Source organism: Paroedura picta, chromosome 2 (genome assembly GCF_049243985.1).
Source record: "Paroedura picta isolate Pp20150507F chromosome 2, Ppicta_v3.0, whole genome shotgun sequence".
NCBI classification, from domain to species: Eukaryota; Metazoa; Chordata; class Lepidosauria; order Squamata; family Gekkonidae; genus Paroedura; species Paroedura picta.
In genome coordinates, this window is record NC_135370.1 from 106,964,227 (window position 1) to 106,986,314 (window position 22,088).

General features: G+C 45.3%; 1 protein-coding gene across 6 annotated transcripts in view; it reads right to left on the reverse strand.

Moving 5' to 3' along the window:
* Positions 1 to 22,088, reverse strand: part of LUZP2 (leucine zipper protein 2) — a 500,598-nt gene that overhangs the window by 213,403 nt on the left and 265,107 nt on the right. For all 6 annotated transcript variants that reach the window (XM_077322002.1, XM_077322001.1, XM_077322000.1 and 3 more), the window contains exon 5: positions 9,129 to 9,191. In XM_077322002.1, the coding sequence (XP_077178117.1) occupies positions 9,129 to 9,191 (63 nt within the window). The remainder of the gene's footprint in view (positions 1 to 9,128; positions 9,192 to 22,088) is intronic.

Here is a 22,088-nt window from a genome sequence, read left to right on the forward strand (position 1 = left end):
TTTTCTAGCGAGTTTGATTGCATGATGTGTCCACCAAAGTAAGTGAGCCTTAGCCGTAATATCTTCCCTTCTAATGGCATAGTTGGTTTGCTCCTCTGTAAAACTATCTTGTTGGAAACTTTGGCTGTCCATGGTATTTGTAGCATTTGTCTCCAATGCCATAATTTGAAAGCATCTATTCTCCTCCTGTTTTCCTTCTTCAAGGTCCAGCTTTCTCATCCATAGGTTGTTAAGGTTGGAAATGGTAGCATATAAATATGATAGGAAGCAAAAAAAAAAAAAAAAACTAGACCAATGGCCTGACTTCATTACAAGGACTGTCAAACTCAAGTAGCAGTATACAGTATATACTAGAGAGTTTCCTGACATCACACTTCTCCACTCTTTTGTCAGAGCTTGGCTCAGCCATTATACCACCAGCATGTTTCCATACAGAGATAAGCAAATTGTGTGCATGCTTTTCCACCTGGGAACCCATTCATATGAAGCTAAAATTTCATGGGTTGGTCAAGATCACCCAGTGAATAATGACTGCAAATACATCTCCCTTCATCTCACTATGCTCTGAAGATTGTAGTCTGACCTAAGACTAAAATATAGCTCATAAACTGCTTCCCACTTACATCTTAGTATAGTTTTAAAAATAAAATTAATCTGTACAGCAAGAAATAGGCATCTGAATTTAACTAAGAGATTAGATGTAATATGGAAGAAAGCAGTTCTATCTCTATCTCAATGGGATTTTGAAGTGCTAAATACATTTTTGTATGATAGCTTGTTTAGTAAACAGCCTCTGTTAACTTTAGAGTTTTGAGCAGTGACCTCATGTGTCAGCCTTATTACAGAGAAATCCAAAGTCTTGTTTCTTATATAGTTAATTATTCATTATACTACTGTATCTTACCCAGAACAAAGTTACTCACTGACAAAGCAGGAACACATTGCATCTCACATATAGAACAATTCCCAGGCTGAATTTTTGAGCAATGAAACATATAAGCAGCTGCTTTGTATCTGTCTATTGCTCCAGTCAGCCTTTTGCTCCAATACTGCATGCACACCACAGGCTCTCCAAGGACTCAAGTAGAAGTCTTTCCCATATCTGCTGCCTCAGGGCAAAAATATACATGACAACAAGGGACTCAACATGAGATGTGATTTCAACAGTGCTATGTCTTTTTCCCACAATGATTTTCCAATTAAAAATCACTCCCAACTGCTTTAAGTCCCAGCTTGGGGTGGTGATGGTACAATTGGGACTGGGAAATTAGTATGGAAAAAAGAAATAGCACAGTTGCAGGATGACATACGCACAAATATGATGGACTGCTAGGACTCCTAGGGGGCATCTCATTTTCTCATCCTCACTATTTCCACTTTCCCATAACTGAAAGTTCTTGGAGCTTCTCTCCTTTCACTTCTACCTTCCCCCCTTCCCACCCACCAGATTTATTTTTACTTTCACTTGTCTTCAGCTTTCCATCCTGCTGGCAGACCAAGTGAAAAAACAATGACCCAAATATTTATTTTTTTGATTTTTATACCACCCCTCCCACAAGCAGACTTGGGGCAGTTTACAGTAATAAAATGCATTAAGAAAACACCATTTAAAAAACAGTCCCCCTCCCCCCCTCTTAAATCTCCTTTGTTGGCTATCCAGACTGGAGATGGTACAAAGTGCAGGTGTTGACCTCCAGGCCAGGCCCTGTTGTGTGATGCTGGCTTCCAGGCCAGGCCCAATTACATGGTCCCACAGGGACTTGCAGGAGGTACCTCCTTTCCCTTTGTATCTCCCTCCCCACACTATTTCCCTTTCCCCTCTTCCTGGAAATTCTGAGAGCCCCACATTCCCCTGCTTCCTCCCTTCCCTTCCCTTCCCTTCCCTTCCTTCCCACCCACCCAGCAATCCACCTTTTACATGCCCACCGTTTTCAGCTATTATTTCCCCTTTCTCCTGAATGAGGACCCAAAGCAATTTATACAATTTTCTTTTCCTGCAATTTATCGACACAACAACTTCATGAGTTTGGTTAGGCTGACAGTAGATTACTGATCCAAGGTCACCCTCTGAATTTTCACAGCAGAGTGGTGATTTAAATCAGGCACTTATAGATTCTAATCTGAAACTCTAGCACTATGCAATGCAGGTTTCATGAGGTAGCTACAATTAATTAATTAATTGCTCAAACTTATATTCCACCCTCTCTGGGGGCTCAAGCTGACTTACAACAGTTATGTTTCCATTAGATTAAAATTCCAACATTTACAAATTTATAATTTACATTTTAAATAACCTAAAAATTCAAGGATTCACTGCCATTTCTCTATCTGAAGAGGGAGGAGAATAAAGTGCTATGTTAGTACATTGAGTGAATGCTTGATTATCACTGGTTATGTCTGGGCATTTTTTGCTTTTTTGTAGGGAGGCCAGTATGAAGCAGTCAAGCTTGAGTGAGTCAAGCAAGCTATATAGTAGCAAGTTGCTCAGGGCTTCCTTCAAAGGTTGAAACAGCCCTGAGAAGGTCTCTCCCTCTTCCCTCTGTATAAAACTGAAAGAAAGCTGGCAATACTATTAGGGTAGCCTAGCAACAAGAAACAGATGACATTCATTTCTTAAAGCTACAAGTCATGTTTCTACTATTTGGGTGAGAGTTAACCCCCATTACATTTTTTAAAATATATTTCAGATTTTTTTCTGCAAACCTGGAACATTTTTAACATTTGTAGAAAGGTCTAGTTTGCCTATTCATAGTTCCAGTCTCTGGATTTAAGTATACACTGATTTAGCAACCTTGAGAATTAGATCCATTGACTGATATGTATTTCTCTACTACAGTGGTTCTCAATCTTCCTAATGCTGCGACCCTTTAATACAGTTTCTCATGTTGCGGTGACTCCCAACCATAAAATTATGCACAAAATTAAATGGAAACTGACCAATGGCATGAAGATCCATTGTTCATGACTGTATATAATTTTTTTTCTGTGGGTTTCTCAGTTCAGCTCTGCTTCTTGTCCCACCATGCCGACCTTGTTCTTTTCTGCTGCTCCAGTCGGACAAATGCTGTATCTTGATCTACCCTACAAGGCTGTTGTATGGATGGTGCCCCCCCCAGCCAAACTGCTTCCCCTTCTGCGAACCCTGTGAAAGGGTCATTCGACACCCAAAGGGGTCCTAACCCCCAGGTTGTGAACCACTGACCTACAAGGAATTAAATTATCCTAGTACAGGTCATTTTTAATTGAAGAAACTATGTGGGAAGAAAAACCTCCTTCTCCAGTATTATATTGCTAATTTGTACAAGGAATATGGTTACTTTTTACTGCTAAATTATGTGACTAGGAATTAGAATCCTTAGAATCATTTATTGTTTTTCTTAAATATGCAATGAACCTGGTATATTTTTCATATATCAAAATATAAGCTATCCCACAGATAAGAACTAACCCCACATCTTAGGCTCTTCCCAGAAATGAGGGCAAGAAAAGTGGATTAAACATTTTAGTAAACATTTTTAGAACCATGGCAAAAGCAAATTAAACAGTCTATCAGTGATGGACTGGCATCCTAACATTATTTGAGAGCTTTTCAGTGACAGGCTGATTGAACAGAATTATGTTGAGAAAGTCAGTGAAATAATGAGAGCTTTGAAAACACAGCTGAAGAAGAAACAGTTAAGCATTGAGTGAAGACTGAGTAGGAGACAAAGAGAGTGAGTGGATCAGAAGAGTCATCGTTCAAGCACAAAAAGGAGAAATAACTTCAAGTAAAGAGAAGTAATCCCTGCCCAGTTAATAAAAATAGCTTCTAGTATAGAGAAGTAATTCATGCCCAGTCAAAGCAGGGAAATTGCTCTAAAAGTAAGTCATGATCCCTGGTTTATATAAGAACTAGTAATTAAGCCCGCTGTAAAAAAAATACAGCGGGTGCTAGCCGTTCCCAACTGCCCTGGCAGCACTGCCTGGGTGGATGGGAAGGGCTGGGCCCCCGAACTCCTGCCCACCATGGAAAAAGCCTCCCCGGGGTCCAGGCAGGCTGATCGCAGGCTTGCCGAGCCCGCTATCGGGCTGGCCAGGCCTTGGGGAGGCTTTTTCCTGCCCCCCCCGCCATGGAAAAATCCTCCCTGGGGCCTGGGCAGGCTGATCACAGGCTCGCCAAGCTCGCGAGTGGCCTGCCCGGGCCCTGGGGAGGCTTTCTCCAGTCCCCCCACCCCTCTTCCATCCCTGGGCCAGCTACCACTTACCTCTCTGCTCAGCGGTGAGGGAGGAAATGGCAGAGCTCGGGGGAATGCAGGCGACGTTGGAGGGGGGTGGATCGGGTGGCACTTTGCGCCTCCCGATTCATCAGTCCAGCGGCAAGGGACCAATCGCAAGCCATGCTCTGCGTGACTTGCTATTGGTCCCTTGCTGCCGGACTGACAATCAGCCCAATCAGCAGGCGCAAAGCGCCTGTCGATTGGGCCCTCCGATTGTCAGTCCAGGGGAAGGGGCCAATCGGCACCCTTTCTCATCCTGGACAGGGCCCACCCTCAGGGCCCTTACTCTTTTCTTCTTTCCACTCCACAGGAATGGTTAAAGATAAGGAAACTGATTTGTATAAAACAAATGAAAACATATATAAAGAGACTGGGTGGGACAACCCTAGACAAACCAATAAGAAGAAAATAAAGGGGCTGCTCAGGAAGAAAACAGACAGAAAAGAAGATCCTTGTGAAGAAGGGGGAAAGGCAAGATCAGAACAGGAATGACGAATTCTGTAGTTCTAAGTAGGATGGGAACTAAGAAGAAAGCACAGGTATGATCAAAACAAATGCCACATGTACTCAAGTAGAAGAATATATTTTTACCCTCATGTGCACAGTTAACAAAATAGGACAGTCTTCTTATATTTATAAAAGTTAAAATATGAACTATATATATCTTTAACCCTCCCCCCGCTCCGGAGGAGCGGGAGGAATAAAGGAGTAAGGGCAAGTGGGGAGGAGTTAGGGCGGGCCCTGTCCGGGATAAAAACTCGGAGGGCCCAATCAGGAGCCGCGAAGCGGCTCCTGATTGGGCCCTCCGAGTGTCACTCGAGGGCCAAGCAGCCAATGGGGAGCCGCGCAAAGCGCGGCTCCCCATTGGCTGGTTGGCCCAGCCTCGCCTGGACCGGCCGGGGAGTTGCCGCTCAGAGGAAGAAGCCTTCCCCAGCGGTAAGTCCTCCGGCCGGCTTCCCCTCGCCCAGGGAGCCTTCTGCCGGGCCCTGGGGCAGGCTCGCCTGCCCTTGGGCCCGCCAGAAGGCCACAAAGCCCACTCCCGAAGTCCCGAGCCTTCTGCCGGGCCCTGGGGCAGCCGAGCCTGCTCCTAGGCCGGGCAGTAGGCCGCAAAGCCCGCCGCCCCCGTCCCGAGCCTTCTGCCGGGCCCTGGGGCAGCCTAGCCTGCCCCTGGGCCCGGCAGTAGGCCGCAAAGCCCGCCGCCCCCGTCCGGAGCCTTCTGCCGGGCCCTGGGGCAGCCTAGCCTGCCCCTGGGCCCGGCAGTAGGCCGCAAAGCCCGCCGCCCCCGTCCCGAGCCTTCTGCCGGGCCCTGGGGCAGCCTAGCCTGCCCCTGGGCCCGGCAGTAGGCCGCAAAGCCCGCCGCCCCCGTCCCGAGCCTTCTGCCGGGCCCTGGGCCAGCCGAGCCTGCCCCTGGGCCCGGCAGTAGGCCGCAAAGCCCGCCCCCCCGTCCCGAGCCTTCTGCCGGGCCCTGGGGCAGCCTAGCCTGCCCCTGGGCCCGGCAGTAGGCCGCAAAGCCCGCCGCCCCCGTCCCGAGCCTTCTGCCGGGCCCTGGGGCAGCCTAGCCTGCCCCTGGGCCCGGCTGTAGGCCGCAAAGCCCGCCGCCCCCGTCCCGAGCCTTCTGCCGGGCCCTGGGGCAGCCGAGCCTGCCCCTGGGCCCGGCAGTAGGCCGCAAAGCCTCCCGCCCCCGTCCCGAGCCTTCTGCCGGGCCCTGGGGCAGCCGAGCCTGCCCCTGGGCCCGGCAGTAGGCCGCAAAGCCTGCCGCCCCCGTCCCGAGCCTTCTGCTGGGCCCTGGGGCAGCCAAGCCTGCCCCTGGGCCCAGCAGAAGGTCCCAAGGCCACCTACCTTACTCTGTTCCTCCCTTCCTCCCAGCATTCCCTTTCTCCTTCCCTTACTCCCAGCATTCCCTTTCTCCTTCCCTTCCTCCCAGCATTCCCTTTCTTCCTCCCAGCATTCCCTTTCTCCTTCCCTTCCTCCCAGCATTCCTTTTGTTTTTCCCTTTCTCCCTTCTTCCCTCTCTTCCATCTGCCACTTTCTGGCTACCTGTTTCTCTCCCTCTTCTTCTGTCTCTATCTTCCTCCCTCCCTTTCTTTCTGTCTTTCTGTCTCTCTTTCTCCTTTTCCTCCTTCCTTCACCCCATCCCTCCACCCATCCATCATGCTAGGGCCCGCTGTATTTTGCCCACAGCGGGCTTAATATCTAGTATATATCTTTAAACAGCCCGTGGCGCCACGGGCGCCACGGACTGTATAATTCGTTAAGCCCCCTAGAGGTGGGCTTTGTCCGTGATGAGGAAGGGTCCGGGTTGGACCCTTCCTCACAACAGACAATCGGAGGGACCAATCGGCAGGCGCGAAGCGCCTGCCGATTGGTCCCTCCGATTCCCAGGCTGAGCAACTGCGAGCCGCGCGCAGCGCGGCTCGCAGTTGCTCCCGGTCTGACGCTGCGGGAGGCGCGAAGCGCCTCGCGCAGCGTCAGACCGCCGCCCGAGGGAACCCCCAGCAGTCGCGCGAAGCGCGGCTGCTGGGGATTCCCTCTTTGCCGGTCTGACACTGCGGGAGGCGCGAAGCGCCTCGCGCAGCGTCAGACCGCCGCCCGAGGGAACCCCCAGCAGTCGCGCGAAGCGCGCCTGCTGGGGATTCCCTCTTTGCCGGTCTGACACTGCAGGAGGCGCGAAGCGCCTCGCGCAGCGTCAGACCGCTGCCCGAGGGAATCCCCAGCAGTCGCGCGAAGCGCGCCTGCTGGGGATTCCCTCCTTGCCGGTCTGACGCTGCGGGAGGCGTGAAGCGCCTCGCGCAGCGTCAGACCGCCGCACAAGGCAACCCCCCTTTCAAAACCCCTTTTTATAAAGGGGCTTTGAAACTAGTATATATATATATTTTAAAAACTGTGATAATATGGGAGACGTATTTCTTCTTGGATGAATACAGTAGTGTAGGAAAATTATTTGCACAGAAGAAAACAGGGAACCCTTCCAAGGCAATAAGTTTGTAATAATGTATACAATTAATTTCAATTCAATTTCTTTTACAATTCTTTTATATACCAAAAGGAACAACCCTAACGGCTTCTAGATAAATTCCATTTTCATTGACTTCATCAGTGGTTGAATCCTCCAATCCTCCAAAAACAGTATTTTGTATCAAAGGTGGCAAAATCCTATCGCCTTTCCTTACATTACTATTTTAATATTTAAGTATCAATTGGCCATAGGCTCTCTAGGGTACTGTGGGGAATGCTAGTCAACAACCACAGCACCAGAGAGACTTGAGTGACAGGCTGCTCAAAGAAATTTGATTGGTTCAGGTCAGTTGATCAGAAAGACTTAACTGCTAAAGAGAACTCAGTTTGAAGTTAGCTCTGATTGTGGAAATTTGAACTGTAACAGAGGGGCATGTAGCTCTAACCGAAAGAAGGTTTGTATTGACTGAGGACTCGGAAGGTTAGGAAGGAGGAGTGGGTGGATCAGTGAAGATCCTCATTTGGGTCAGGAAAAAAGATAAAGTGATTCCCTGCCCAGTTGAAAGGGAGATAACTCTAATGAATGGAATGATCACTAGTGTGCCCAGAGAAGGAAGCTGGGTGCCTTCTGAAACCTGAAGAGTCAATGAAACTTAAGAAAGTATACTAAAACAAAAGCCTTTCATCACAAAGATTCTAAGACTGTGGAAAACTCTCAATTGCTGGAGACATATGAACTGTAGTTTGTGAAAATATTAGGTTAACTCAATTCTTATTGATTTACCTTAGATATTTTACCCCTGATTTCATCTGACTTTCCCACATCTGTTGAATAAAATACTATATTTATCTTTTGTTGTTATAAAGCCCCTCAAGTGCCATTTCTGAAGTTTAAGTTTAAAAAGTGATCTTTTCTCAATTTCTGGGTAGAACAAGCATTAAAATATAATAATGTGACAGGGTGGGACAGCAATAGATCTTCAGGAAAGAAAAAAATAGACAAAGGGGCTGCTCAGTCAGAAAGGAAGAAAAAATGGAGGGAAAATCCTGCATCTGAGAGAGGGAAGAAAATGTAGTTGTCATAAGAGATCACAATTAAAAACAACAAATTATGGCATTACACATGTTGTCATTAATGAGGTCAACTGGATAACAGGGTTCATGAAGGAATCAGAGAATCACCAAAGATGACTTTGGTGTGCAATGAGGCATGCTAAAAATACAAGGTGTTATATTAATACTTACCAAGAATCTATGAAAGCCACAAATAGCATGGAGCTATTTGAATCATTTGAAAGGAATCCTTATTCTTTATACACCAAAAAGAAAATCAAGTTACATACTACCTTTCCAATCAGTAGCAATGACATGGCATTTTTAATTATCCATATTCTAACCATAGAGAAACATCTGCAATGAAGATTTTTAAAATGGAATTAAAGAACCTGGCATGGCATTTGATTAAAAACATAATCAAAACTACAAATAGAATAAAAAGGAAATGATGTTTTCAAATTGTTGTTTTGAAATCTGAGACTCTTTAAGTAAGTCTTCAAGCATACTATGGCTTGGATCAAAGGCAAATGGAACAAATTCATGGAAGTGACACACTTTCGGTTTTCTCTAGTGCAGCACAGGATTTTGTTAAATAAGGATTTCTTTAAATACCATGAATTTACTTATCAGTTTTTATGCAAAGGTACTCTATGAATCTTATCAATTAAAATTAAAGTGATTTAATATACCTGTGAATATGATCTCCCTTTTAGCAATTATACATGTACAAGATAGAATTACAATTGTAAGTCTGTTTGGTATTTGAACATTTTTTTCATTCTCTGTGTTTACTGATAGAGAAACAAATGTTCAGATACTACATCTATTTCATTTCAATCTTTTAATGACAATTAATCTCACCTCATTTTGGAGATCCCTGATCATTTTGCTCTTCCTCTCCATTTCAGTCTTCAAGAAGTTAATCTGAAAAAAATTTTAAATAACAGTTGAATAGATTTTTTTGAAATCCAAACAACATATAGTTCAATCCCTGTCTCAAGTTTTGGGTTAATATATGAGACAAAAATCCAAAAAAGGTAGGTTTGTGTGTGTGAGGGAGAGGGTATTGCTTGTTTTATTGCTTGCTTTGACTAAGTCAGCTTTTCTTGAGTATCTTTCAATAAATGGAGATTGTGGGCCCATGGCAAGTAAGAAGTGAGTATGCAGAAGAAAAACCTCACTGAATATTATGGATAAAAAATGGGCACAACTGTTTACTGGTTACACACAAGGAGCATTGGCATAGCATGGTAACAGATCCCAAACTGGAAGACCTACTTGCTGCCTAATGAAACCCCCTCCCCACCTGCTGGGAGGGTAAACTGTGGACTGGTAATCCCATGGGGATCACATGGATACAAGCCTCTGTGTGGTTCCCTTGTTACCTGGTGGTGATGACTGAAACTGAGCTGGGCATGCCCCTAGATAGATCCTCCTCAAGACTTCTTAAGGGAGTTTACAAACATGGAAGGTGGACAGACAGGCCCATCCTACACCAAAAGGGTCTGTCCCAATGACCAAGCCACTGAAGCTATGACAACAATTCATAACGCACAACATCCAGAAACAACAAACACAAGGGTGAGAGGGCTGGTGAAAAAGAAGCAGAATAAAGCTACCCTAGCAGTGCTTTAAATAGGTGCAGCTTAGGCAAACTAGCCTTCTGCATCAGAAGCCTGTCCAGTGCTGCTCCCTGCCCTCTGCAACTGGTACAAGATGATGTGGGTAGCCAGCCCGGGGGCTATTGTTAAGCAACACTCACAAGGCCTGCAAAGAGAACTGTGTGGTCAACAGAAGCAGGATCCATCTTCTTTCATTCCATATGGGCCCAGTCCACAAACACTACTATCAGTAAGCCATGGCTGGTGCTTCTACTTGCTCTACATAGCTTACTATATTTTACACTCAGAACAGCTTTTTTTAACGGGGGGATATCGTCCACCTGAAACTGTAGGACTTCAGGATATGCCATATATTGCATGTTCTGTGACATTAAACCAGGCGCAGAGTCAACATATGCCGCCGAAAAAGCCGTGTTAGCGAGATGCAGAAGAAAGTGGAGCTTCCCGGGACCAGGGCGCAACCAGAAGCGGCTCCGGAGTAGCCGCGTGCATAATCAGATACTCTGGGTTTTGCCACCGTTGCGTCCCGTCCCGTGCGTAAGCGGTTTGCTTTGCTTCTTCTTCCACCGCATTTTCCATACCGCCGTTTCAGCGGCCGTGCATAATAGGCCCTGTGAGGATCCTTGAAATTAATATCAGGGGTATCCATGAGAATGAACTGAGCCACTTAGCCAAGCATGCCTTTGTATCTGCCCTAGCACTTCCAGAGTATTCTGTCAGATTTACTGGATCTTACCAAGAAAAACTGAAGAGAATGCTTGATACTAAAATGTATTTAAAAATGGTGCCCAGGAACATGGTCGAATTTGTTGTTGGGTTTGAATTTGAGAACAGTAAGGAGGACAAAGATTAGTTGCTGGTGTCAGGCCACCCAATGGGTATGGCCATTTGTTTCGGCATAGGCATCCTCCATAACTGAAACATTTTTGTGTTGGCATACACATTTTTTTCTGGGCAGGTTTGGGTGGCAATACTCATGGTGGAGAAAAATGTTCAGATTCCTAGGAAGGGACTATCTTGCAAATATATTTTGCAATAGGGGAAAAAGCATGCTCAAAGCTAGTTTCAAGAATGAGGAAATAGTGAGGAAAAGTGGTACACCACTGGCTATAAACAAAGTTGTCTGAGAAAAGAGAAAAAACAGTAACATCAGGGAATGAAAATGGAACATTACGGCCGTCTGGTAAATGCTCAGTTGAAATCATTCCATAATATTCCTTATGTATGCGTGTAAAAGCCGACAGAAACATAGAGTCATAGAATCATAGAATCATAGAGTTGGAAGGGGCCATACAGGCCATCTAGTCCAACCTCCTGCTCATCGCAGAATCAGCCCAAAGCATACCCGCCAGACTGCCTGTGACCACTGCAGGGAGAGGAGGTCGGTAGGCTGCGTCAGCCCTTTTCACCCCAGGGCTGTCCTAACTGTCACGTCCAACAACTTCCCTCTCTTTGCTTCAGACCACTGACAGAGCTGGCAGGAGGCTAGTGAGTGCACTCCTCCCCCCTCCTTTCAGGCCTGCTGTAAAGGAGCTTCTGACAGCCCGAGGGAGGCGAGGGAGGCGTTTCCAAGAGTAATGCAGGGGAGTCTGTGGGTGAACTTGTGGTTTATTTTTTTGGGGGGGGGGGAAGCTTTTCCATTTTGCCAAAAGCTGGCTGACAAAAAAGGCCCTTATCACTTAAAATACAGCTCTGGCCAGCCTCACAGCTGGAGGGAAGAAAAAGATGAAATTGGATGCTGTTGTGGAGGTTCTTTTGTCTCCTATTTCATCTGCACAACAACCCTGTGCAGTAGGCCTCAAGTGTTTCAACTCAACAACAATCTGTGTGGGAGGCCTTACATGTTTCTTCTCCACAACAACCCTGTCCAACTTCCAAAGCAGCCCTTTCAGCCTGGGGAGCTGATATTTACACTCTGCTGATAAGCTGTAATTCCAGGAGCCCTCCAGACCCTACCTAGAGTTTGGCTACCCCCAGGGTTGGAAATATTCCTGGAGGTTTGGAGGTGGGACTTCAAAATTGTACAATGCCTCAGAGTCCGGCCTTCAAAGTATCCATTTTTGCTGGCAGAGCTAATCATTATAACCTAGAGATGAGCAGCAATTTAGAGACAATGGTAGAGACTTGCAGACTGCGGTTGGGGTGGAGTGGTGTAGGTATATCCCTTCTGGGCTATGGGCATGGCCAGCCCTTATCAGCAACTGTTTGTATTATGGGGAGCAAGCAAACAGACAGGCAGACAGATGGACAGACTTTGGGGGAAACTAGGTGATCCACTTTTATTAGGCGACTAGAAATTAAGCCCGCTGTGGTATAAATAAAGCGGGTGCTAGCGAGGTAACTCGGGGGGGTGGGGCGGCTGTGTGGGTCGCTGTGGCGGCGGCGGCAGCGTAGGCTGTTGTAGGGCCGATGCATGGGTTCCCCGGGCCCATGGCGGTGCCTACCTTATAGCCTGGGTAGGGACGTCGCTGGCTGGCTCCAGGAGCATCTGCGGGAGTCATCGCGGCTTGCGGAGGCTCGGTCGGGTCCTGGGGAGGGGTCTTGTTGTTGTTGGGGGGGAGGAGGGACATGAGTAGTCTGTCAGCGGGGCGGGGCAGGGTGCTGGCGTCGTTGTGCAGGAACCAGGCATGTGCGGCTACCGTGCATGCGTGGTTCAGTCATTGTGAGTGGCTGCGGCCGTGCGGGGCGCTCGGCCGGTGCGTGGCTGTGTTGTCCCATGGCTGGGATGGGCCGCAAACAGGGACTGGGTGGACGGGTGAGTAGGGGCGAGGGGGCGGTCGGTGGAGGGTACGGCCTGCTGGAGGGAAGGGTGGTTAGGGGTGAGGGTCAGCGATGCGTGGGAATGGGTGGGGGGTGTTTGGAGCGAGATGGGGGTGCGGAGGCATAGGGGTGCGAGTGTTGTGGGCATGGCGGGTGGGGTGTCACAGTGGCTTACCACGGTGGCAGCGGCTCCAGGGCAGTGGTGCAGCGACAGTGCATCCTGGCGGCGCCCGGAACGCGGCTTGCAGCATTGGTGGCAGAGTGATTGGGAAGCATGGCACGTGGAGTAGGCGTGGGGGGGCGCGGGAAGGGCCCCCGCCCATCGCTCGCGAGGTTCCATGGCCAGTTCATCAGGTGGTCATTGAGGTGGCGGCTGTGGTCCTTTGGTGAGGAGGCTGGCTGTTGGGAAGGGCAATGGTTCGATGGCGGGAAAGGAGCAGGGCCGCCGCGTCTTCGACGTGGCGGCCCTGCTCCTTTCCCGGTGGCGAACCATCTGGGCGGCCAGTCCAGGGCGGGCCAAGTGACCAATAGGGAGGCTATGAACGCCAACCCAATTGCCCACTTGGCCCCTGAGTGGCTCTCGGAGGGGCCCAATCAGGAGCCGCTTCGCGGCTCCTGATTGGACCCCTCCGAGTTTTTATCCTGGACAGGGCCCATCCTAACTCCTCCCCAACAGCCCTTAGCCTTTTATTTAATCTGCTCTGCAGGAGCGGATTAAAGATTATTTGGTCTTGTGGACAACAACAGGGACTGTAGTTGCCAGCAGCAGGCCTCAGGCTTCAGAAAGGCAGACATCACCAGCCAAGCAACCAAGTGGATTCTGGGGCCACGTGCATTCCTTTTGAAGGGATGCAAGGGAGAAAGATCTTTCCCTTCAGCCTAACTTCCTGGAGATGAGCTATACTTCTATATTTCAATTAAAGAAAACATTTAAGAGAGGAGGTAAAGTTGCCGGATTAGTATAGGTTCATGTTCTGGAATTCCAGACTACCTAAGTGTGAATAAAGCTGACTAAGGTTAAGACTGCTGTGCACAGGGAGACCTCCTCTTAGGGTTGCCATCTTCCAAATGAGGCTCTCTATCCCTCACAAAGAGTCTGCTACGGGGAGAGGAAGGGAAGGCGACTGGAAATTCCTTTGAGACACCTGAGGCCTACTTAGTGACTGTGGCCCATTCCCAGTTCTCTCAGACCTCTCACAGCCCCACACCCCTCACAGGTTGTCTATTGTGGGGAGATGAAGGAAAAGGGTGTTTGTAAACCGCTTTGAAACTCCTTTGGCTAGTAAACAGCAGGGTACAAAAATCCAGCTCTTCTTCTTCTAAGGGACAAGAGTGAAAGAAGCAAGTGGGCACATAACATTTTATCACCATTAAAAAAATGGAGACAGAAGGAGTATGGTGGACACTTGTGTACTGTGACTACACCATGTGGATTAGAGCAGGGGGACAGTTCGGTGTGTGTGGCCTAATTCACACAAGGAAAGGAAATGAGGTTGAACACAGAACTGGAAGGAATTAGTTGCTATGTAATCTCCCCCTAAAATGAGTCTCCAGTCTGATTTTTCCTTCACATATCTGAAGACTTGGCTATGGAAAGCTCATCTGTATCCACTATGCCACAATTCCCAAAGGTCAGTCCTCTCCCACACTCAATGAACATTCCAAACCATTGACACCCATTTTTCCACATGACTTCATTTGTCATTTTTCCATGACTTCATTTGTCACCACACCACCACAACCAGCCGCACAAACCACACATTCAACCCCATGCCCTTACAGACTGGACAACTCCTCCCCTTCCTCTTCACACTGCCAAGCTCTAGCGCCCATTGTATTCACAGATACAACAGACTTTGCCCCTAGTCATAACAACACATCAACAAAAATCCCAACAGAGGTTCCAAGATTAACAGAATACTACAGCAGGTTTGATTGAACAACTTTAACAAGAACAACAACTTTAACAAGAACCCCTAGAGAGGTCTGATTCGTTCAGGTCATGGAGGGGGCAGCAGATGTTGTTGAGTCAGTCAGCCTCAAGTGAATGCCTGGAGGAGGAGCACCCTTTTGCAGGCCCTGCAGAATTGTGGGAGTTCAGGCAGGGCTCTGATCTCTTCAGGGAGCTTGTTCCATCAGGTGGGGGCCAAGACAGAGAAAGCTCTGGCCCTTGTTGAGGTTCAGTGTGCTTCTTTGAGGCCAGGGATCATGAGTCAGTTGGCATTGGCAGAGTATAGGGCTCTTTGGGGGGTATAGGCAGAGATGATCATGACTCAATCAAGGAAGCTATGGCCCTCGTTTTACAAGATTTGATCAAGGCAGTTAATGATAGGAAATTGTGGAGGTCATCCCATGAGATCACCCATTCTGTTTGGAATAATGAAGATTTAGTGACCCTCTTTGCTCATTCAGTGTACTTGCACTTGAGATTTCTGAAAAGGGCAATGTCTACCTGTCATTTATATGTACAATCCTGGCTTTATGGCTTTCATATATGTTTCATGTCAGGATTGCTATAAGGAGTCAACCTGAGAACCAGCAAATATTGAAAAAAAATTAAATGTCTACAAAATGTCCATGACTTATCTCTGGGTATGAGAGCTACAGGAAGGGTATATAATTAAATAGATTTATTTCACACATATTTGTCTCAATAGAAAAGTATTATTGAACTGTCAACAAGTTTAATTCCAGGAACAGCATTCCTGTTTGCAGCCCTCTTAGCATAAAACCCACTTTCTCACCTGACTCACAATAATTATGAAAAAAAAACCCTGTGAACTATGGGAGTGAAGTAAATTAATTTCTCACATTTTTCAAAAGTGTCTTTAACAGTTCTGGAGTAGCATCTGAATAGTATTTACCAGATGCCTCCTGCTAACTCCCTTTCCAATTATAGTCATCTTCTTGAGAGATAAATAGGCAATAATTTTTTGTCATAAATCTATCCCAAAAAGCAGTTCTATATTTTATTCATTATGGCACTCTCTTTGCATTTGGTACCCCACAATAAGCTATGCCATTTTAAATTATCTGGACAAAATTTAGATCAGAAACAAATGATACATTGTATTGCCAAAATGAACTATATAAGGCACAGATGGGAAGGGACCAATTGCCTGTATCATTATGGCATTGTGGGAATACAACTGGAGGTCTTATTTCAAAACTGCTGTGTTGAATACTAAGCAACAACAATATATATGAAAATAGTGTTGGAGATGTAACAGCAAACTCTTTACCTAAGCTACCATGTACCATCCAGGAGTACATTTTATTTGAATTATTTAAATGTAGTTTGAACTGTTTTACTCTATTCAGAATTTATTTAGAATGTCTGGGTTATTTTCATTAATTTAAAACTATATTTTGCAGCTGGAAAACTGAAATAAGAGTGGAACTGCTTATCATGAGGACCATGTAGCAGTCTTGCAAAATATCAGTGCTGTTGAGCTTTTCCATTACAAATCAGTTATAAACTGTGTCATATGTCCAGGTGTCATCACACTATGCATTTTTCCTTTCCCAGCTCTACTTAAAGAATGGTGTAGATTTTCCTTTAGAAATATATTATGGCTTCAGTATATGGGACATTTTACTACTTTTGGGGCAAGCAGAGCAGCTCCAGCTCCTTAAGTGAGAAGGAGAAGACTTGCTGCCAATTAAGGCTCCCAAGGTGTGCCTCCATGCCATGGAAGCGACTCCTGGTCAACAGAACCACAGAGGAGAGACCAGGAAAAACTGGCTGGTGTGGCACCTTGGCCCTGATGGAGTCAACCACCTCCACTTCCATAGGGCTCTTCTGTTGCACAGTGAAGGTGTATGAGGCTAAAGATGTTTTCATATCAATAATCTATAAGATCTATAGAATGTTGGCTTAAATACTAATGAAAAATCTTATTACATATGGGGGAATCAGCCTATAATACAGACCATTGTTGTATACTGTTTTTAAAATATAATCCTCAACATAATGCAACATAATGATTTTAAGTCATTAGATAAACCACACCTGTTGAAATATGCAAAATCTGTAGTGTATCAGTGGTCCCCAACCTTTTTTTCACCAGGGATTGGTCAATGCTTGACAATTTTATTGAGGCCCGGGGGGGGGTAGTCTTTTGCCGAGGGACATTGCCACCACCTGAGCCCCTGCTCCACTTGCTTTCCCACCGGCACCTCTGACTTCCTGCTGCCCACTGGGGGGTGCTGCCAGCAGCAGCTGTGCAATGCCACGCCGAGGGGGAGCCCCAGCCATGGCGGCCACTGGAGAGCATCAAAGGTGAACTGGCAGCAAAGTGGCAGGGCAGCCCACGAAGCAGCAGCCAGGGAGGAGGACGAGGAGGAGCCGTGGCCCAGTACCGACTGATCTATGGACCGGTACCAGTCTTCGTATCGGGGGTTGGGGACCACTGGACATGATTCAAAAGCATATGAAGAATATCCTACAGGGAGCATTGGAGGAGTTGTGCATTTAGCATAGTTAGATCAGGAATGTTCTTGATATTTTTCAAATAGTATCCTCCTGTGTCCTGATTGCCTCATTTGGAGACTTCCTGCTTCTTTGAGCATAGTCCCTCCCAACTTGCCTGCAGAATAGAATACAGAATAATGGCTTTATATGCTCTCTCTATACAAAGTTTCTGTTCTTTTATTCTTTTAAATTGCCTGGTGCTTAGTTCCTCTCTTGCATATTTAAACTCTGACAACAAGCCAAAATCTAAAGAAAAATATATTGAATATTAAAGAATTACAGAATCTGAGAGTTGTTAGGGATGTTATAGGCAACCTAGTTCAAACCCCTGTTAAATGCAGGATATCTAAAGAGGTAAGTATAACACAGGAGACACATTTAAACACATGAAGATGCCCAGTTCCCAGCTTGAAGTATAATGGGCAGCATTTTTGTTCCTATGCCTATTTGGAAAGGAGGATGGGACTTCTGGAGATGATCTGGCTACAAGTCCTGTGCATCAGTCAATGGACAAGGATACAGGCTTCATGCTAAATTGTCCCCTAGTTTCCAGAGTGGGAATTTGCCACTGTAGATGCTCATCCTACCACACTTCTGAATGATAACATGGAATTATTTCCATGTGGCCTCTTAGAAGGAAATCTCCATTTCCTCCTTGTTGTTAATTGGGTCCTTTTGGCACATTTCTTCTGTGTGGGTAAAAGCAGAGGCAGAGCAACACTCAAGCACTTGAACTCTGAACTAGGATAGCACACTGATTGGCCATCAGACAGCCTGTAGAATACTGAAAGAGGGGGGGAAACAATTACATAATGATGTGTAAATCAACCCTCACTCAAATCTAAGATGAATTCATATCTTTGGGTTTTATGTCTTCAGTCTGGAATTCTTTGACAATTATTAGCAAGCTATGCCACTTTTTTTCAAATGTTATACTCTCTCCAGAGGATACTGGGTCCCCATCTTGCAACATGTTCAGCTGGTAAACATGGAAGTGTTGGAATTATTACAGGCTGGATAATGAAACAAGCCTGAAGAGAGCCACAGAAAACAGACTGATGTTACTTGGCTTTTGAAGTCAAAACAGATACCCAGCCAACTGCTCCTACTTTTGTCTATTCTATGCCCCAAGGCAGCTGCCTCAATGCCACAATGTTTTATGATGTACAGAAAGTGCTAAATGGAAGGCTGTGTGGAATAATCTGTGGCTTGAGAGTACTGAACATCCCATTATGCTGCTCTTGGGCATATAATAACGATGCATGAATCAAATCTTAAGTGGGTGGAGTAACTTCATTTTCAGCCTGTTACATACTAATGAACTTTTAGTGTAATTGTAAATGTGAATGGTAGTTATTTATAATTCCCATCTAATGTCAAAGTCCCAAAACCACTTAAGAAATTTCCCACAAGCATCCTGTTTTTGTTTTTTTAAGCTGACATCTCCATTCTAGCTTGTATTGATCAATAGGCTGAAAGCCAGCACAAGCCTAATACCATCTCAAGCAACTTTCCTCAAATGAAATTAACACACTATGTGTGGTCATACACAGAATGCTTACAACTTTGACCACTGAGCTGTGCTCAGCTGGTTCATCAATCTGATAATCAAATGACACGGCCAAACAGCCCAGCAGCACATGTTGCCTTGCCGCTGAAGGACTATGATATGCGGAGCGGATTAAATATTTTGCTGAAGCAGCCACCCTGACTGAAGTCAAGAAATTGGACTCTGTGGGCATCCTCAGTGAGCTTGCCATTCCTGCATGCATCACAGATCCCACATCTGCATTGCATGACTGGTTCCATGAGCAGTAACAGACACTGTAGCATGGAGAGGTTATCAAATAATTAAGGAATCCTATGACATGAACATAAAAAGAACGCTGCTGGATCAGATCAAAACTCCATACAGTCAAGAGAATATTGTTTTCCAAAGTAGACAAACAAAGTAGATTTCTTTTTGCAGGCTATGAAAGTAATACCCTTCAGTTCCCTGGCTGTCCCTCCACTGATGTTTCCAAGGATATCATGTGCAATTAAAATACAAATATGTGTGTTGATCAGGAATGAAAGGGCAGACCCTGCTCCCTCCTCATTAATGTATGTTTGGGACTTTATCCTGTGTATATGTGTCCACCTCTTCTGAGTGCAACACCTCCATATATATAAGTGCTCCATCCCTACAATGAGCAATATCTGAAAACAGTATTCCTGATCATGGAGATGGATCATCAACATTCTGTGTATGTGGGTGTTGTGCTCACATAGGACAAGGGTACATAGTTAAGGCGTAGGGCAGCACATGTAGTTACAAATGGGGTTCTGGGCAAGAAGAGTCCCTTCCACTCCCATTCTATGGTCAGGTAAATGTGCATTGTCTGTCTCTGAGATTCTGTTTTACCATTATGGCTAGTAGACATGGATAGAAGAAACTTTGTGTCCAGTGGTACCTTTAAAACCAAAACAAGTTATTAAGGTATAAACTTTGGTGTGTATGAACACTCCTACACATACATTGTATTCTTCACATACATTGATAGGCAATATGTTCTTTAGGATGTAAATCAGTGATAAAAAAGAGAAGCTGAAAACTTACTTGAAAATTATATGTAATCCTAAACAGAACATGATCATATTTTACATGTTTATTCTGACTTATATTTAGTAAGAAATTTGGTCAATGCCTCATGTTTATTTTATGTCCCAGCAGCAACAAATGCTTGGACTAATTATTTAACAATGGGGAAGTAAATTGAGTGCTGCTTTAATTTTATATTGAAAACACATCCAGGCTGAACATTCCCAAGTCCCTCAACCTATCTTCATAGGGCTTGGTTCAGTCAGGGTGGCTGCTTTCCTTTGTATCTGTGATCCTACTTAATAGAGATTTGAGCCAGCTTATTTATTTAGTTTCCTCCCTTTTAAAAATCTCCAACTGTAACCAAAGTTCTTACGCAAATACTTAATCATTTATCCATATATAGACCAAAGCACCTGAATGGGCAAAAGAGTCAGCAGGCAAGGGACAGGGAGCTCTCATATGCACACATACTGATTCCCACTATCTCTCAGGTACTCACTAAGAGCAGAGCAGGAAGGGGGGTGGATAAGGATAGCATACACTTCCAATATATGGTTTAAATTCAAGGGGAATATAACAGAATATCCTGAAAACTGTTGACATGCTATTTTTAGTGTATTCAAAGAAAAGTGAATATTAGCTTATGAATATGCTTATCCTGTTCCAACAGCTTGGTGTCATGGGTTAAGAGCGGTGGCATCTAATCTGGTGAGCTGGGTTTTATTCCCTGATCCCCCCATGCAGCCAGCTGAGTGACCTTGGGCTCACCACAGAACTGATAGAGCTGTTCTGACCAAGGAATAAAATCAGGGCTCTCTCAGCCTCACCTACCCCACAGGGTGTCTGTTGTAGGGAGAGGAAAAGGAAGGTGATTGTAAGCCACTATGAGAGTCCTGATAGAGAAAAATGACATATAAAAAACAACTTCATGGTTTGTGAACAGAAGTTTGTGACAGGTCAATCAGCACAAACTTCCAGTTTGTGACAGTTCATACTGGTTTGTGAATGGATACATTTTCAGACAGATATTTATGGTGCATGCATATAATACACTCATAGCACACATGCATTGAAGACCGATTGCTGTCATCCTGCCAATTAATATTAGTTTTGATTCTTTAGAATTTGGGAAAGAAATGAGAAAGGCATGAGCAGAATGAAACAACACTTTTTACTGGCCATTGCTAAGAGAAGAAATGGAATTTATCTCAAAAATTCTGAATACCCCTAAGATATGTAAATTGCTCTAGTAGGACCATACAACTCCCATTTAGAATCAATGGACTACAATTTTTGGATGCCTGTGCCTCGGCAGCTATTTCTTGAGAGCACAATCAAATGTCAGTCACATCTTCAATATGTATGCATTCATTTCAAACTAATTATTAGCCCAAAAAAGACAGAAGTTTTATGTCAACCATCTGGGATAAGATTAACGTTGCACCAGAAATTATAATCAGCAATCATGTCTTTTAGATAGTGGATGAAATTCACATCTTGGGCAGTCTCATCTCATGAATCAAACATCAGTGCGGAAATTGTAAATCGAATAGTCAGACAGAAGATGATTGTGAGCCTTCATATCCTGCTCAAGAAACATGGAGCTTTAAACAGTTTATTTCTTTCGGAAAAATTTAACAACATACAGATGGCATATTGAGATATTTACAAGGCCATCATAAAAAGAATTACATCCTTCTTAGCACTTTGGGTAAGAACCAGACTAATTTTTTTACTAATGGAACGGTGAAATAACTTCCATCCATTTCCTTTGCCTGCTGAAGATTCCCAATTTGCCTCTAATGCTGTCCTTATAGGTCTCCTGTTCCCCAGGAGTAAAGCTGCTATTTGGGAATGCCAGGTCTACTGGGCCAGAAGAAAATTAAGTCCACTCTCCCTCAGAACACCTGGCAAGCATCTAGGCGGTTTCATAAATCAAGCTCCAGGCATTTAATTTTGTCCAGACCTACTCCCAGGATAGGACCACTGAGACAGGAAGTAAGACCACTAGCATCAGCCATTCAATACTAAGAGAGGAAGTGAGACCACAAGCCTCAGCCAAGCAACACTGCGACTGGAAGTGAGAACAATAGCATTAGCAAATCAACACTGAGTCAGGAAGCGATACCACAAGCCTCTGCCAATGAACACTGAGACAGGAAAAACAGAGTCTAGTAGCACCTTTAAGACCAACAAAGATTTATTCAAGGCATGAACTTTCGAGTACAAGCACTCTTCCTCAGACACTGATACAGGAAGTGATTCCAAAAGCCTCAGCCAATCAAAACTGATATAGGAAGTGAGACCTCTCTTCATTGTCTAGACAGGTTGAGGGTAGGCATTGAAAGGGCAAAACAAGCAGCTGATCATGATAAATCAGC